This window comes from Ceratotherium simum, chromosome 40 (assembly GCF_057802395.1).
Source record: "Ceratotherium simum simum isolate JZ-2026a chromosome 40, ASM5780239v1, whole genome shotgun sequence".
In the NCBI taxonomy this organism is placed as follows: Eukaryota; Metazoa; Chordata; class Mammalia; order Perissodactyla; family Rhinocerotidae; genus Ceratotherium; species Ceratotherium simum.
This window is the reverse complement of record NC_141939.1, coordinates 5,020,214-5,035,243: the sequence shown is the minus strand read 5'-3', so window position 1 is coordinate 5,035,243 and position 15,030 is coordinate 5,020,214. Positions and strand designations below refer to the sequence as shown.

Here is a 15,030-nt window from a genome sequence, read left to right as displayed (position 1 = left end):
CAGTATCAATAAACACAGTCTGCTGACCACTGGGGGCCATCCTTTCAAGGTGCCAGCACGTGGCCTCCTTGCCCAAGAAAGGACTTCTTAAGATGGCAGAGTAAAGCTTGAAATCTACAGAATCCCTGGGCGTCCTGAGTCGAGGAAGCAATTAAGTATTAAGATTAATTAATTAATCTTAATTAAGTATCTGTAGCCCAGAGGAAAGTAGACCTACCCCACTCAGGGAGTTGAGGCTTGCCCAAGGACCCCGCCTGCCCAGAGTACTTCCTCTCTAACTTGTCACTACCCTTAACTCCAAAACTCCAAAAACACACACCCTGTGGCTAAAAAAACACAAAATACCACCATTTAATCACTTCTTCCAGGTAAACCTTTATTTCTAAAAGGTCCCAATAAAAAAAAAAAAAAAAAGCGTATATGAATATATTAACATTTGAAAAGGGATGATTCACCAGCTTGGATATACTTCACCTTGGAAAGCACAGGATAGACCCGCCTGTGAAGAAGAGGAACTGGGAAAGATTCAGAACATGGATGTTGGGGAAACCCTATTTCCTCATCCTCAGGGTTCTGAGGAATTGTCTAACCTCCCCTCTCCCTAAGAGACGGGCTGATTGATCTAAGTGTCAGGAGAGCAAGAGTGGAATTAAAATGTTAGAGATGCACAACTAGGCCTCACTCCTGTCCTCTTTGATGCTCAGTGGCTGTGAGCAGCAAGTGGCTCTCCTGGCACTGGCTAAATGAGGGTCTGCCTTGCGCCCCAATCACCCCACAGCGGGACCCCAGCCAGGCCCAGGGGCAGGTATTAGGGAGTCTCATTTTGTTTGGTCCAGCTCTGCCATCACCAAAGCTGCTATTTTGATCCCCATCTGGGGCCTGTCAGCTATTTCTCCCTTCGTTGCAAATTTAGAGGTGAATCAGAATAAGACTTATGGTGCTCTTCAAAGCTAATGATGGGGTCTCTGTGGGATGCCGCTGGAAGGGACCAAGGTCAGCCGAAAGGCAGTATGAGGATACTGAGTGTGAAGAAATAAGCCTGAAGCCACCTTCGTGACCTGGGGCCAGCCATGCACGCACACTTACAGTTTTGTCTTTCCCAGCTTCCAGCAGAGCATCCAGGTGGCTAGCCTGGCTCACAGCCAGCTCAAAAGTCAGTTCCTCAACCCAACGGACAGCAGCAGCGATGGACTGTTCTGTCACAGGAGCAGCATTTTCCTGCCATTTCACAGGCTCGTGAGAAACCCTGAAAGGAATCACACAGGGCTGTCACTGGGCAGTGGTCAACATCGTCATCGGCCCTCAGTCACAACTACGAGCAACAAGCCACTTACCGTCACCAGAGCTGAAAGGAAGAAAAAGCACCTCCCAGCCCTCTGAAAGTTACCAACAAAACAGGCAAGCAGTTTAAGACAGGTTTCCAGCACCATTACCTTCCACAAGCTGTACTGACTAGGAAAAACAACGTTGACAGGAGAATAAAAGATCTCAAAAATGTACACATTAACAAATGCATTAAAACTGTTGAGGGCAGTTGTTTTCATAAACAGGCAGGTTTATAAGCAACTGTCTTCTATTGACAGTAAATTTATAAGGACACATTAAGATCTGCAAATCAGCAACAATTTTATTAACATAAAATTTTATTTCTAATGCTTTTATGACATTGCTTTCATTGTTCTGAAAGATTCCCACCAGTTGCCTTTTTTGAATCCAAAATAGTATTATTTTGAGTTCAGCAGAGCGTAAGTTTTTAAATCCTGGGATAATTTGATTAAATCATTTAGTTTGGACTTGGAAATGTGATGGAAACCCCTCCCCAAAAGAACAGCCATTTGAATTTATTTATCTCTGTGTTTATAATTGAATGAAATATACGAATCATATATGATTATAATTATAAGAATTATGTGAATCACGGACTAATCAGCCCGATTTGTCCCTCATAGCCCACCTCCAGAGGCAGAGGCTGCCTCACACTGTGCCAGCTCCGAGTGGCCCCTCTGGGAAGAGAATCTGGTTGAGTGGCATAAAAGCTATACCATACATTTCCAAGAAACCTAAAGCATTGCCGTCTTAAGCACAGAATTCCTTCAATAATATGTCTGTGACAGAAATAGGAACCTGGATAGAACACAATAGATGACATCCCCAAAGATGTCATCTATTTAGCTAAAAATATTTTACTTATAAAAGAAAAACTCAATTAGGTGGATGCCCTCCTCATCCAGATGTTTCCTCTCAGGGGGGTCCAGCCACTATTCCACATGACAAGTTGGCACTAAAGACCAAATTCTCTTGAATCCAAGAATCCGTAAATAATTGATTGTGAAAACTCTGAAATATGGGAAATTCTATAAAGCCAGCCACCTGTTGTTCTGACTAAAGGTGATCAACTTCCAGGGGAGGTCAACTTGAGTTGCAAACTCAGTCTGAAAAACAGTGAAATCTGTGACAAGTATGAATTCATTATCCAAGCCAAAAGCTAAAAATATGTGAAGGTATTTTATGCCTTAAATATATATTCAATATAATTCTTATTCTTATATTTTGACTTTGCCATGCATTGAGAAAAGTATGTTTTTAAATCTCTTCTAATTTTAAAACTAAGATGCCAATTGCAAAGCAGATAAAAGTTTTATGAGATCTCCTCTTTGTAGGTTTCCTGCTGGAATTATATACTCTAGGAAATTACAAGATAATACCTCCTCCCTCCCCATAGAGCTAACTACGTTAGTTATGCTACTTAACTCCAAATACATGAAAATTACGTATGAAGTTTCACTGAAATATACCCTTCCTATGGGAACTCACCATATGATATTGAACTTGGCTACGTGAGCCACCTGCTCCTGGAGGACCATTATTAAAGCATCTTGGCACAGATTAAGCTCCTCCTCCAGCATGCCGCCAAAATCCAGCACTATGGTGATGCACTGTTCCAAGATGACACCAAAAATCTGTCGGCTTTTGCTAGTGAGCCAGTCCATCCGCTGCTTGTAGCTCTCCACAGCTTGTGTTAAATGTTCCACAAACTGATAGATAAGTTCTGACTTGGCTGTCAACTTAATGAAAAGAAAAGTAAAAAAACAAAACAAAATAAAAACTCACCAAAATAAGTCAACTGAACCACAGTGCACTCAAGAACAACACGGCCCACTGAGTCACGGCCTCTGCCATTAAGAACTGTGCATTAATAACAAGTGTGTAGATGACCCTCCAAACCTCCATAATCCAGGAGGAAGTGTTGCAGCCTTTGAGCTGAAAACCCTTTTCTTCTGTGATGATTCCTCACAGAAGAAAAGATGATGATGTGTTCTATTCAAAATATAGCACTCTTTTTAAAAAATGTGTTTCTAGATTGTGTTTTATCATTATAGTTACAGAATTATCTTTATCATAAAATGCCCAGAGGCACATGTAGAAGAAAAGAGAGGTCAACAAAAAACTAAAACTCACTAAAAAGTTTTCCTAAGTACAACATGCCAAAAATATTTCTGACAATGCATCTAAACATGCCAGCATGTCTGTCTGGCTTCCTCGGAGAGACGCCGCTCCATGACTCGTCCTCCTGCTCACGACCTTTGTCCTGGGTCCTCTGTCTCTCAGGCCAAGCTCCCCTGTACCTGGATCACTTGATCACCCATAGCCGCCACCAACACCTCTAGGCTGCCCCTGAAAGGCGACAGAGACTTGTGGGCAATTTCTTATACACACATCGTTCACGTAGATCAGGCACAGGCATGCAAGGCCTTTCAGTGTATAAGGAGATAGGAGACATACAAAAGGAACAAGAAAAAATTGTGTCCTATTCTGCGAAGAATCAAAATTTATAAGATCTGGTACTTTGAAAAAAAAAAAAAAACTTTAACAACCCTCAGATCACCCCCAAATACCTAAATTGTTATGGAAAATGTGTTTTCTGAACACATCATGTAATTCCACATTTTCATGCCTTGGCTCATGCTGTCCCCTCTGCCTTAAACTCCTTTCCTACCCTATCCTTCTGTGTCTCTCAAGCTTATTCCTCAAGCTCTGGCATCACTTCCTGCTGCTTTCCCTGGCTCCTTAAGGCAGAATTCCAACTCCCTCAGCAGCATTCACAGCGTTTACTACAAGTCTCCACCATAACACAGAAATCAGGGTGGGGCCGTGTCACAGGGGCTGTGGAGGTGGAATTAGGTGGCAAAGACAGACATTTTCAATAGTTCTGTACTGATTTTAATGTGGTTCAGATAAAAAACATATTTAGCACACCAAACTCAAGATTCCATGGATATTATTTCTCAGGACCATGCTAAGTATAAAGTAATGTAAATTTTTTAAGTATTAAGAAATAACAGTCCCAGTGGTCCATGGATGTGATTGACAGGAACAAACAGCCGTAAAGTGATGTGATGGGACATGTGTCTCTGTGAGCTCCCTTTGGTGGGCCAGGGTGTCCACAAGGCCTGACACGTTGTGGGGGCACAAGGAGCATGTGCTGAATTGCTGGGAATGAAGCACTCCACTAAGAGGTCCCGCTCGCTCTCGGTCCACTACTATGTGCAAAAGCTGCCCTCTATTCCTAGTGCATCTGTCAGGTAACAGTGCCTTGCTCTTGCCTTTCAGCTAACCTCTGTCATACTGATTTTTTTCTTTATTTTCAAGGCAAAACAAAGTGTTGATATGCAAAGGTTACCTCTGCTCAAGAGTTTCCGCACTCATCTCTAAGGGGTCAAGCGCTTCCCTCCCCAGGTCCATGGCCATGACTTTCATCACTCCGCACACATCCAGAAGAAAACCTCCAGCCCTGATAAGGCGTTGGCTCCGCTGCATCAGTGCAAAGCAGTGTGAGCCTCTCCGGGCAGACTGCTCCCAGAGCTCAGCATCCTGTCACAGGGCCTGTCCCTCGAGGGAACTCTGACTTACGTTGTATACTTTGCCATCTTCTGCTCTGTAGAACCGTGGAAACAGGCCATCTGCATACCGGGAAGCCACAAGTCTCCCCAGAGAAGTCACATAGTCTGCATTTTTATAAAGAGAAGCATTCAAAATGGTGTCTTATCAAAGTTTCTTGTTCTTATTTCAAAATGTTTTTCTCTGGCACCATTCAAAATATATCCCCAGTGACACCAACAATCTGTGATGCTTCGTATTCTGTTCTAAATAAGGGAGTGTTCCTAGGTGCTATGATAAATGTAACTGTTTATGACGTGCGTAATCCTTTAACGTATGAATGAACGGGGAGGAAGAACAGGGTTTGTTTCTTGGTTTCCTGGTTCTTTTGTCCAGAATGAGTAAGGCAAAGGTCAAAAAGACAACAAAGAAATTGTGTTTAATTCCCAAAAGCTTTTATTCAGGACTTGGACTTAGTTTTTAGAATTTTAAAACTTAAACTTAGATATTATCTATTGTTCTCTTAAGTGGGGGTTCATGAATAAATGAGTGAAATGAAGCAAACAGGTAATGGATTCAGAATACTCATACAGAATGTCAAAACCACAAGACTTTCTTCTCAAATTATATGCTCAGCTATTCAAGACCCATTGCACAAACACTTATTGAGCACCTACTGTGTGCGAAGCACAGTGCTTACAGGAGGGCAATACAATGCTGCCTGAAACATACTTCTACTCCTTCATGGAACTAACAGGATACAGAAAGGCGTCAAGGACTATGACTTGGCAGGACAGAAGATGAGGTAAGGCTTCGCAGAGATATTTTTATTGTGATGATTATTGTATTGATGTTGTTATTATTAAGTCCCAAAGGTGGGACAGAGAATGGTGGTACTCTTGGATCCAGCAATTCCTTTCCTCTGCCTTTCTAGGGAGGCAGGATAACAGCCTACTTTGGAAAGGCAGAAAGGGCAAGGCTGAATTTTACAGCCTCCCTGGCCAGGCTTGATCCCAAATCACCAGAGGTGATAAAATTTACAAGTCTTGATGTTCAATGATCATAATAGTAACAGTAAAAAATAAATACTTGAATTTCATCAGCAATAACTTCCCTCAATAAACCTCTCAAACTCAAAAAATCTCCATTTCTAAGATTTCAACGTCTTAACTGATATTGATAGAGCAACTTCAAACCACCATCAGCATTCTCTCTTTACCTAAGACATTTATCTGGAGCCAGGAGAGGGGGCTGTTTTTTGAGGATTGAAGGAGATGAGTCTATGGAGGACTCTATAAGCTGTGCTGCCAATTAAAACGTAAGGCATGTGAGTTCTGCATCCAATAATGGTGCAGTATATTTTATTGGCTAACCCTCACACAGAAAAAATTATAAATTCTGGACAAAATATAAAAATAGCTACTTGAAGGCACTAGAGAGCAATCAAGAATAGGCGTATGCATTTAGAGCGTCAAACTACACGAACAAAACTGCAGAACTAAAGGGAGAAATGGACAATCCACTAGATAATATAGAACATCTCTACAATACTATCAACCATCTGAGCCTAATTAACATTTATAAATATTAACAACTGCAGAATACACATTCTTTTCAAGTGTGTATGAGATGTTCGCCAAGATACATGCTGGGCCATAAAACAAATCTCGGTAAATTTCAAAAGACTAAAATCTTATGTTCTCTGACCTTAATAGAATTAAATTAGAAATCCAACAAAAACAAGATATCTTTAAAAGTCCTAAAATATTTGGAAATTAAACAACATATCTCTTAAAAACACGAATCAAAGAAAAAAGTCACAAGAGAAAATATTTTGAACTCAATAATAATGAAAACACTACCTATCAAGATGTATGGGCCTCATCTAAAGCATTGTTTGGAGGAATACTTAGAATTTTAAATGACATATTAAAAACTAGAAAAATACATGCAAATTAAACTCAAAGTAAGTAGAAGGAAATAAATAATAAATATCAAAGCAGATGTCAACGAAATAGAAAACAAAGAATAGAAAACAATCAATAAACCCAAATTTGGTTCTTTGAAAGGAGTTATGATATACCCCTAACACGGCTTATTATGAAAAAAAGTGAGAGAAAACACAAATTATCAATATCAAGAATGAAAGAGGGGACATCACTACCGAGTCTACATGCATTAAAAAAAATGTTAAGGCAATATTATGAACAATGTTTTGCCAATATATTAGAAAACACTGATGAAGTGAACAAATTCCTTGAAAAACACAGCTTCCCAAAACTGGCATAATGAAAGAGAAAATCTGAATAGCTCTATGTCTATTCCAGAAATTGAATTTCTTCTCAAACTTTTCGTTCAAACAAAACTCCAGGCTCAGATAAGTTTCACTGGTGAGTTCTATCACACTTAAAGAAGAAATAGTATCAATCGTGTACAAGCACCATCAGAACATAAAGGAGGAGGGAATACTTCCAAATCATTTTATGAGGCCAGCACAATTCTGATGCCAAAGACTGACAAGGACATTAAAAGAAAAGAAAAGCACACAGCAACATCCTTCATGATCTTAGATGGAAAAATCTTTGACAAAATATAAAGAATTGTTATTTTTGCTAATATTAATGACTGGATTGTAATCATTTGAAATATGAGATAAAACTGCTTTCAGTTTGTTTCCTTATATAGAAATCCCATAGACCCTGACTCTGGCAGACCCCCCCTCAAAAGGTATTTAGATGGTACAGGACTGTACTAGCCCTTGTGGAAGGATAAATAAGACAGCATAGCCTGAGCCCTGAAGAACAAGGCCCTGCCATTAGGATGGGCCTCCGGATCAGTCTGTAACAACTACATCCCCTAGACCTCCCTTATCACCACTATGGAAGAAAGCTGCCAAGGGAATTGGTGAAATCTCAGAAAAACATGGTATTAATGGCTGCTTAATAAATATTTGTTTAACTGGTTAATTAGTTAATTGACCAATTCAGAATTACTGAGTAAAATCCTAGTAATGGAAATTGCCCTGACTGAGGGAGTGCTCCACAGCTGGCGTGCTACTGACATGTTATATAGGACACCCTGCTGGGTGGGCTATCACACACATGGTAAGACACTCAGTACTCCTGGTCCCCAGGCCCTATATTTCAGTGGCAACTCAAGTCAATATGTCTTCAAAAAAACACACCCTCACACATTTCCATACTCCCTGTGGGAGGGCAGTACTACTGGGAATTGAGAACCAACATTCTAATCAATGCATTTAGAAAAAACCAGACCATAAGGCAGGCCACAAGAGGAACATAGCATGTTCTGCCCGAAACCACACACAGCTAGTCTTAATCAATAGCCTCCAAAAGGGGGTTGCACAACCCAGGAGATGAGAGAGATGTCTGCTGGGTTATGGATAAAGACAAATAACTTCTATTTATCTTTTATATCATCTTTAAAAGATGAAAGAATGAACTTAATCATTACTAATATTTAATATGTGGATTGACCCTTGTACATTTATATAATATACACATATTAGGGGTCCGTACACATTTTTTACCGATAAGGACATTGGATCAAAACGAGATAAGAGACCTGTGGTTTTTGAGGGAACTTCAGAACTGATGCAGCCTCCTCAAAGGCTAAAGGGCAGCATGCTGGTTGGGATTTCCAGCCAGCGTTGCTTTATGAGTACTATACCTTCACAATGTGGGAATCCAATCTGTGACAAAATCTGCTTCAAGGTCAATTTGTTGCTCTTAAGCCCATGCAGTTGAAGCCATTCCTCAGATGAGATGAGACTCTGCTCAACCAAGTCTGTTGTGGTGTTGCTCCTTCCCTCTTGCCTCCACAGCTGCTCCTCAGAGATGGTAGAAAATGAGCCTGACATCTCCATCTCTGAACTAGGATCTAATTCACAGGGACTCCTGTAAAGGAAATTGTCAAACCAGACTCCCTGAAAACTTGGAAACAATTTAACATCGAGGATTGGTTTAATATAAATTGCAGTACATCCATGAAGTGGAATTCTATCAGTTAAAAATTATATCGTAGATGTATATTTCTTGGCAAAGAAGATATCTCATATATTGCTAAGAGATATCCATAAAATTCAATACACCATATTCATATGCACATACCCATATACACACAGAAAAACATCTAAAAAGACATACGTCAAGAGGTTTACAGTAGTTTTCTCTGTATGGTGGGAATATGTGTGGTTTTTGCCTTTTCTACATTGTTTAAATTTTGGCATTATTTAAACATTTCTAAAATAGGATTTACTTTTATAACCAGAAAAATGCAAAGCTCTTCCATTTTGGAACACTAACAATGGCTCCTGAACCTTCATTACACATCAGTATTTCAATTATAATCACACCTGACCTTTGGCTTCCAAAGAGGATAAAACCCTGAGAGGAAACAGCTGTTCTGCAGGCGCAGTGGCTAACTGGGAGCTAGCGACAGGGTGGGAGCCAGACCTCGGCTCAGCCCAGCTGGAATACATGGATTCGCCTTCCAAATGTTTTATTCTCTGGGACTTTAAAGTTGGACTTAAACATTCTGGCTCACGTAGCCAGAAGTTCTGGGACCAACCAGACTCAAGGCAATATGAAACATATTAAACTTATCTTGTTGTTAGTGCCGTGGAGCCCATTCCAACTCCCAGCAACCTGTGCACAGCAGAGCAGAACCCTGCCCGGTCTTTTTGTGCCATCCTCTCACCTTCTGGCACCATATCAGACAATGCTCTGCTGCATTCACAGGATTTTCATGGCCAATTTTTTTGGAAGTGGGTGGCCAGGTCCTTCTTCCTAGTCTGTCTAGTCTGGAAGCTCCACTGAAACATGTCCACCATGGGTGACCCTGCTGGTATTTGAAATACCGGTGGCATAGCTGTCAGCATCACAGCAACATGCAGCTGCCACAGGATGACAACCGACAGATGGGTGGTGTGGTTCCCTGAGCGGGGAAATGCAGCGGGGCTGCGGCAGTGAGATCGCTGAGTCTTCACCACCAGACCACCAGGGCTGGCTATTAAAGTTATCCAGACCTCCCTGAAAACAGCCAGTGTGCACAAGAGGAAAGGCGTGGCCAAGCTGTAATGCAACCTTAACCCGCTCCCCACGTCAGGTAGAGCCTGGTGACGTGGAGAGAGAACAGACAGCTCTGCTTACCTCTGTGTCCAGAGTGTGCAGTGCACATAAACCTGTTCCCTGGACTGTAAAACTTTTCAACAATGGAAATACTCCCTTTTCCCATTTGTAAAACTGTATTTCCTGAAAGTCTCGGTGCTAAGACATGAAAATTCAGTCAAACACAGAAATCAGTTGGACCCAAGCTAGGGAGGTTTTGTGAAAAGACGTTAGGAGTATTATTGTTAGCAAACACATTTGACTTTATGTATCTTCTGTATAGTATACACTTAATCCTTATAATAACTTCATGAGGTAGGTAGTACTATTATTCCCATTTTACAGATGAGGAAACCAAGACAGAGAGTGGTTAACTGACTTGCCCACGATCTCACAGCTGGTAGGGGTGTAACTGAAATTCTAACCCAGGTCATCTGGCTCTAGAGTCTGTGTTCTGTGGCCTTCATTATAATAGAAACAACAGCAGCAACTTCCATTTGTTGGGCAGGCAGTGGGATCAGCTTTCTCTATGCACTACCTCATAAATTCTTCATAACCGTATCAGTTATGCACTAACATCCCACTTACATTTGAGGAATCAGAAGCTTTGAGAATTTAAAGAAGTTGTTCAGGACCCACAGCCAGTAAGTGGCAGAAGCAGGAGTCAAAGCCATTTCTTGAGCACTCTGCTATCGCCACAACTGACCTCCTCCAGCCGGGTCCTAGAGGCCAAGCCTACCGATGGACTGCATTCCAGGACTGCTTTCTACTAGGGCTCCTGGGTCCTCACTGAAGACAGAGCACTAACCTTTATTCTCAGAGCTCAGGCTCAATAAGCTTCCCGGCTCGTCCTTTTCAAAGATAATGATTTCCATTTTAAGGTTTATGAGAATTTGTATTGTCCACGTATGTTGAATGCCAAAGGTACACAAACTCATACTGTGAAGATCTTGCCTTCTTTCTATAAGGGTTTAATATGATGAGAATGTTACCATAGTACTTGGAGAGCATCATGTAGGAGTGGGAAAGTTTAGAATGAAAACTCTGTGTGGGTCCGTCCTTAGATAAGTGACTCCTCCTTTCTGCAATGGTAACACCACCTGCACGCCTTGACCCCCAGGGCTACTGCAAGGAACAAACACGGTGATTCAGGAGTTATGCACAGATAAGCACTTGATATATTGGAAAGAGCTATGTACAAATAAATTACTGAAAAGTCATTATCCTTCAGTACTTGTGCTTGGTTTCATACGCCCACTTCTACTCCAAGTACCTTTTACCCCCCAAGTCCCCAGTCACACTGAGCTATGAGGTTTGGGCTGTTCCTTCTCCTCCTTTAGAATCACAGAACATGAAAACAACAAGGAGGGCAGACTAACGTGCTTCCACTTTCTTTCTGAGATGCACCCAACAAAGACTGCCAGCTGAAGAACTTCTAAATTTGGCTAATGGCGCCTATAGAAACAAGAAAAGGAAGCTCAGAATAAAGATTTTTGGGGGCCGGCCCCGTGGCTTAGCAGTTAAGTGTGTGCGCTCTGCTACTGGCGGCCCCGGTTCGGATCCCAGGCGCGCACCGACGCACCACTTCTCCGGCCATGCTGAGGCCGCGTCCCACATACAGCAACTAGAAGGATGTGCAACTATGACATACAGCTATCTACTGGGGCTTTGGGGATGAAAAAAATGAGGAGGACTGGCAATAGATGTTAGCGCAGAGCCGGTCTTCCTCAGTAAAAAGAGGAGGATTAGCATGGATGTTAGCTCAGGGCTGATCTCCCTCACAAAAAAAAAAAAAAAAGATTTTTGGCTATTTCATCATTTCCCATTAATCTTTCCCTTTCCCAAACACACTCACTCACCTCCTATGTTCTTACTAGAGGGAGCTAAGCTACATAAACTGTCCTACTAAGGCTCCTAAACTGGATTTTGGAACCTTAAAGAAGGTCTCAGAAGAGTCATAGCTTTTGTTTTTAAGCCAAAGGGACACGTTCTTGATTCCAAACAAAAGGCGACTGAATCCTCCAGCTAAGGTGCACGCCCTAGTCCCTTCTGGACTCACAAGACTTAAGAAATTAAATAGAAAAAAAAATCTGCTCAGCTCTATCGAATCTGAGAACAGGTACAAGTCATTCCGATTCACATCTTGACTCAGGGTTTTTAAGCCTGAGAATACCCATATTGTTGGAAATGAAAGCAACTGGAAAATGGAACTTCCCCAGAGGAAACAGAGCAAGAAAGAGAGAAAAGGGCATCTCCCAACAGAAGGGATGGTTCTGCTCAAACGGAAGAAGAGCTGCTCTATCAGAGCAAGGGAGCCTGCTGGAGCCACGCTGCCAAGTGACCTGACACAGCAGCCCCTCCACACACAGCCCGCCTGCTCTCCCACCTCCGAAGTGCTCTCGGGCAGTTCTCCTGGGTGCAACCTTAGCCCTCAAGGCCCATTCCAAACCCTGCCTACTCCAGTAAGCCTCTCCAGACCACCTCACCAAGCTTCTGCAGCCTCCCCCTGGGAAAGCCCTAGCTTTTGTTTTGACACTTCACCAATATGGCCTCGGGCACTTCAGGTGCATCCTCTCTAGACTGAAAGAAGGTTCGGTGACTACACGGACAGACTACATGAACGTCCTCAGCACAGTGCACTTTGTATGGGTGTTCAGATGAATTAAATTCATCCCCCAGAATTACTGAGAATCCTGATTTTTCACACAAGGCTAAGATCAAGAAATAGCTGTGTCTGACAGAGACATATTATTTTCTGGATATTACTATGTTATTATCATCACTATTATAATTCGGAGTTTCTTCTTCTGAGGTTATTACAAATTGGGGAACAGAGGAATCCAGAGGTAAGAAACAACAAATCAAAGTTGAGGATTGCCCTAAGTTTTAAAAGCTATCCCAAGAACCAAAGTCTGGGGAAATAGGAAGGGATTTCCTAAATAGAAAGAGAAAGTATAAATGGAAAAAGAGAAAAAAGAAAAAAAAGGAAATGAAAGTTTGAGCTGAAGGCAGGGACAAGTAGACAGAGTTTTTGGGAAAAAGAGGTTAAGCTGGCGCAAGTCCAAAGGCCCCAACCAAGGGAACTAGGGGCTCTGTGTACAGCCAGCCTGTGTTGCTCGAGTCTGCCTATAGTGGGCAGCCAAGAGATGCCCCACAGCTGTCCTGAGGAGAGCACTTTGTGGCAGTCCTATATGCCACTCTCTAAAGCCTTTGTGCCTTTAGAGAGTAGGTCCTATATGGTCAGAGGTTGAGGCACAATGCATGACATAGAGTCCATGAATTCAGCTTAAATATTTGGTATACTTCTACCTGCTTTATTATCAACACCCAAAACTTCCTATATCCTTGTTAGTTGCTGAAAAAGAAGTCTGGGCTAGGTGGGTGTACCTTGTGATTTATGTGAGTTTTGAATTATGATTACTCCAGAAAGAAAGGAGGCTGGGATGAAGCCCCGCGGGTATCCTGCGGCAACCGTCCCCCAGAAATTCTTAATCTCCCTCCCCTCTATTCTTCTGCCCTTGAGGGGCAAGGCTAGGCTGTGATCTTATGTGCTCAAATAATGTGGGCAGAGTCAGGGAGGCTGAAATGGACTGTCCCACAGCGGAGAAAATAGGGCCAAGGAAAGAAAATTGAAGAATAATTAGGGTGCTTTAGAGGGAAGTTCATTGCTGAGGCGAAAGAAACCAAGAGAGCCCAAGAAGATGAAGGGAAAACTCTTCCAGGGGGGAAGCTAAATCTAAATCTAAATCTAATTTAGCTAAAGCTAAAATCTAATCTAAGCTTAATTAGATTAGAAAATGGGGCTCATCTTAGTGATGTGATTGTGAAAACCACATACGTGTGGGAGAACGGGAGAGAGCCAGAGGACATTCTGGGACAGAAAGTCGTAGAAAGCTTTAATCCAAGCAGAGCGCTTTCGGTTTTAGACTATTCACATTATCACTATTTCTTAAAAATAAATTTCTCCTGTTCTTGTATCACCTCCAAAGCCCAAGTGGACTTCACCTTCTTGTTACTGTTGGCCTGTGATAAGACAGAAACTAGGAACGCTGGTTCTCCACTAGAGCGGCTGGCCGAGCTTTCGGGGGGGTGAGGTATGGGGGAGAGAGCTGCACAGTAGGAGGGTTCGGGTACCCTGTTTCTTGGCCTGACCCCAGAACCAAATAGTTAAGGGGGTCCGGGCAAGTCGCTGAGTTTTACTGGGCCTGTTTCCACATCTGTAAGTCCAGCTGGGAAGCTGTGTAATTCCAAGATTTCCCCACGCAGCCTGTCGGAAACCTCAGCACCTCCGAGGTTCCGGCGTGGACAGGATCGCATCCCACACTTACTAGGCAAAGGCAGACGAAAATCAAGGCGGTTCCTGTTCAGCAGCCCCCCTGCCATCCTCCGGGGGCCGTCTGACCCGAGAGGGCGGGCGAGGTACGCATCCCGCCGGCTGGTAAAGCGGCGATTCCCGCGGGCGAAGGGTCCGCGCTTGGCGCAAAGGATTCCAGCCGTTCGATGCTCTGTGACCCGCGCGCGATCCGCGTCGCCGCGGTTGCTCGGACACCGCCAATCACGGCGCGGCTCCCCGAGCCGGCCCCGCCCACGGAGCGCGCGCCGCGGAGGCGGGGCCAGGGGCCGAGGGGCGGGGCTCCGAGGCGGGCTCCTGGGCGCGGTGGGGACAGCAGGTGAGCGGAATCCCCAAGGGGCCCACGACGTCCGTCTCGGGCCCGAAGCAAGGGCCCCACGCCGGGGGGCGGGGCGGATGGCACTGTTTCCTGCGCCTGCTGTCATCGGGGAAATTAACAACGGTGGTGAATATTAATTAATTAAATGAACAAATGCGTAAACACACAGACGAGCCCGGGTAAGGGGCGAGGGTGCCAGCAGATTGTGGAGGAAGGCGCCGAAGGCGAGGGGGAAGCCAGCACGCTGGAGGAAGCGTTGCAATTAACTTCTCTACGTACTTTGCAGCCTACAGAGCACGTTCCCCTGCGTGATTTTGTTTCATTTTCAAACCCAACGCTGTGAAGAGAGATTT

General features: G+C 43.3%; 1 protein-coding gene across 1 annotated transcript in view; it reads right to left on the bottom strand.

Moving 5' to 3' along the window:
* VWA3B (von Willebrand factor A domain containing 3B) overlaps positions 1-14,435 on the bottom strand; it is a 188,826-nt gene extending 174,391 nt beyond the window's left edge. Inside the window, 5 exon segments of the mRNA XM_087426182.1 lie at positions 1,087-1,246; positions 2,815-3,065; positions 4,912-5,006; positions 8,569-8,795; positions 14,336-14,435. Of these exon segments, the coding sequence (XP_087282308.1) occupies positions 1,087-1,246; positions 2,815-3,065; positions 4,912-5,006; positions 8,569-8,764 (702 nt within the window). The 5' untranslated portion in view covers positions 8,765-8,795; positions 14,336-14,435.
* Between the last annotated feature and the right edge of the window lie 595 nt (positions 14,436-15,030).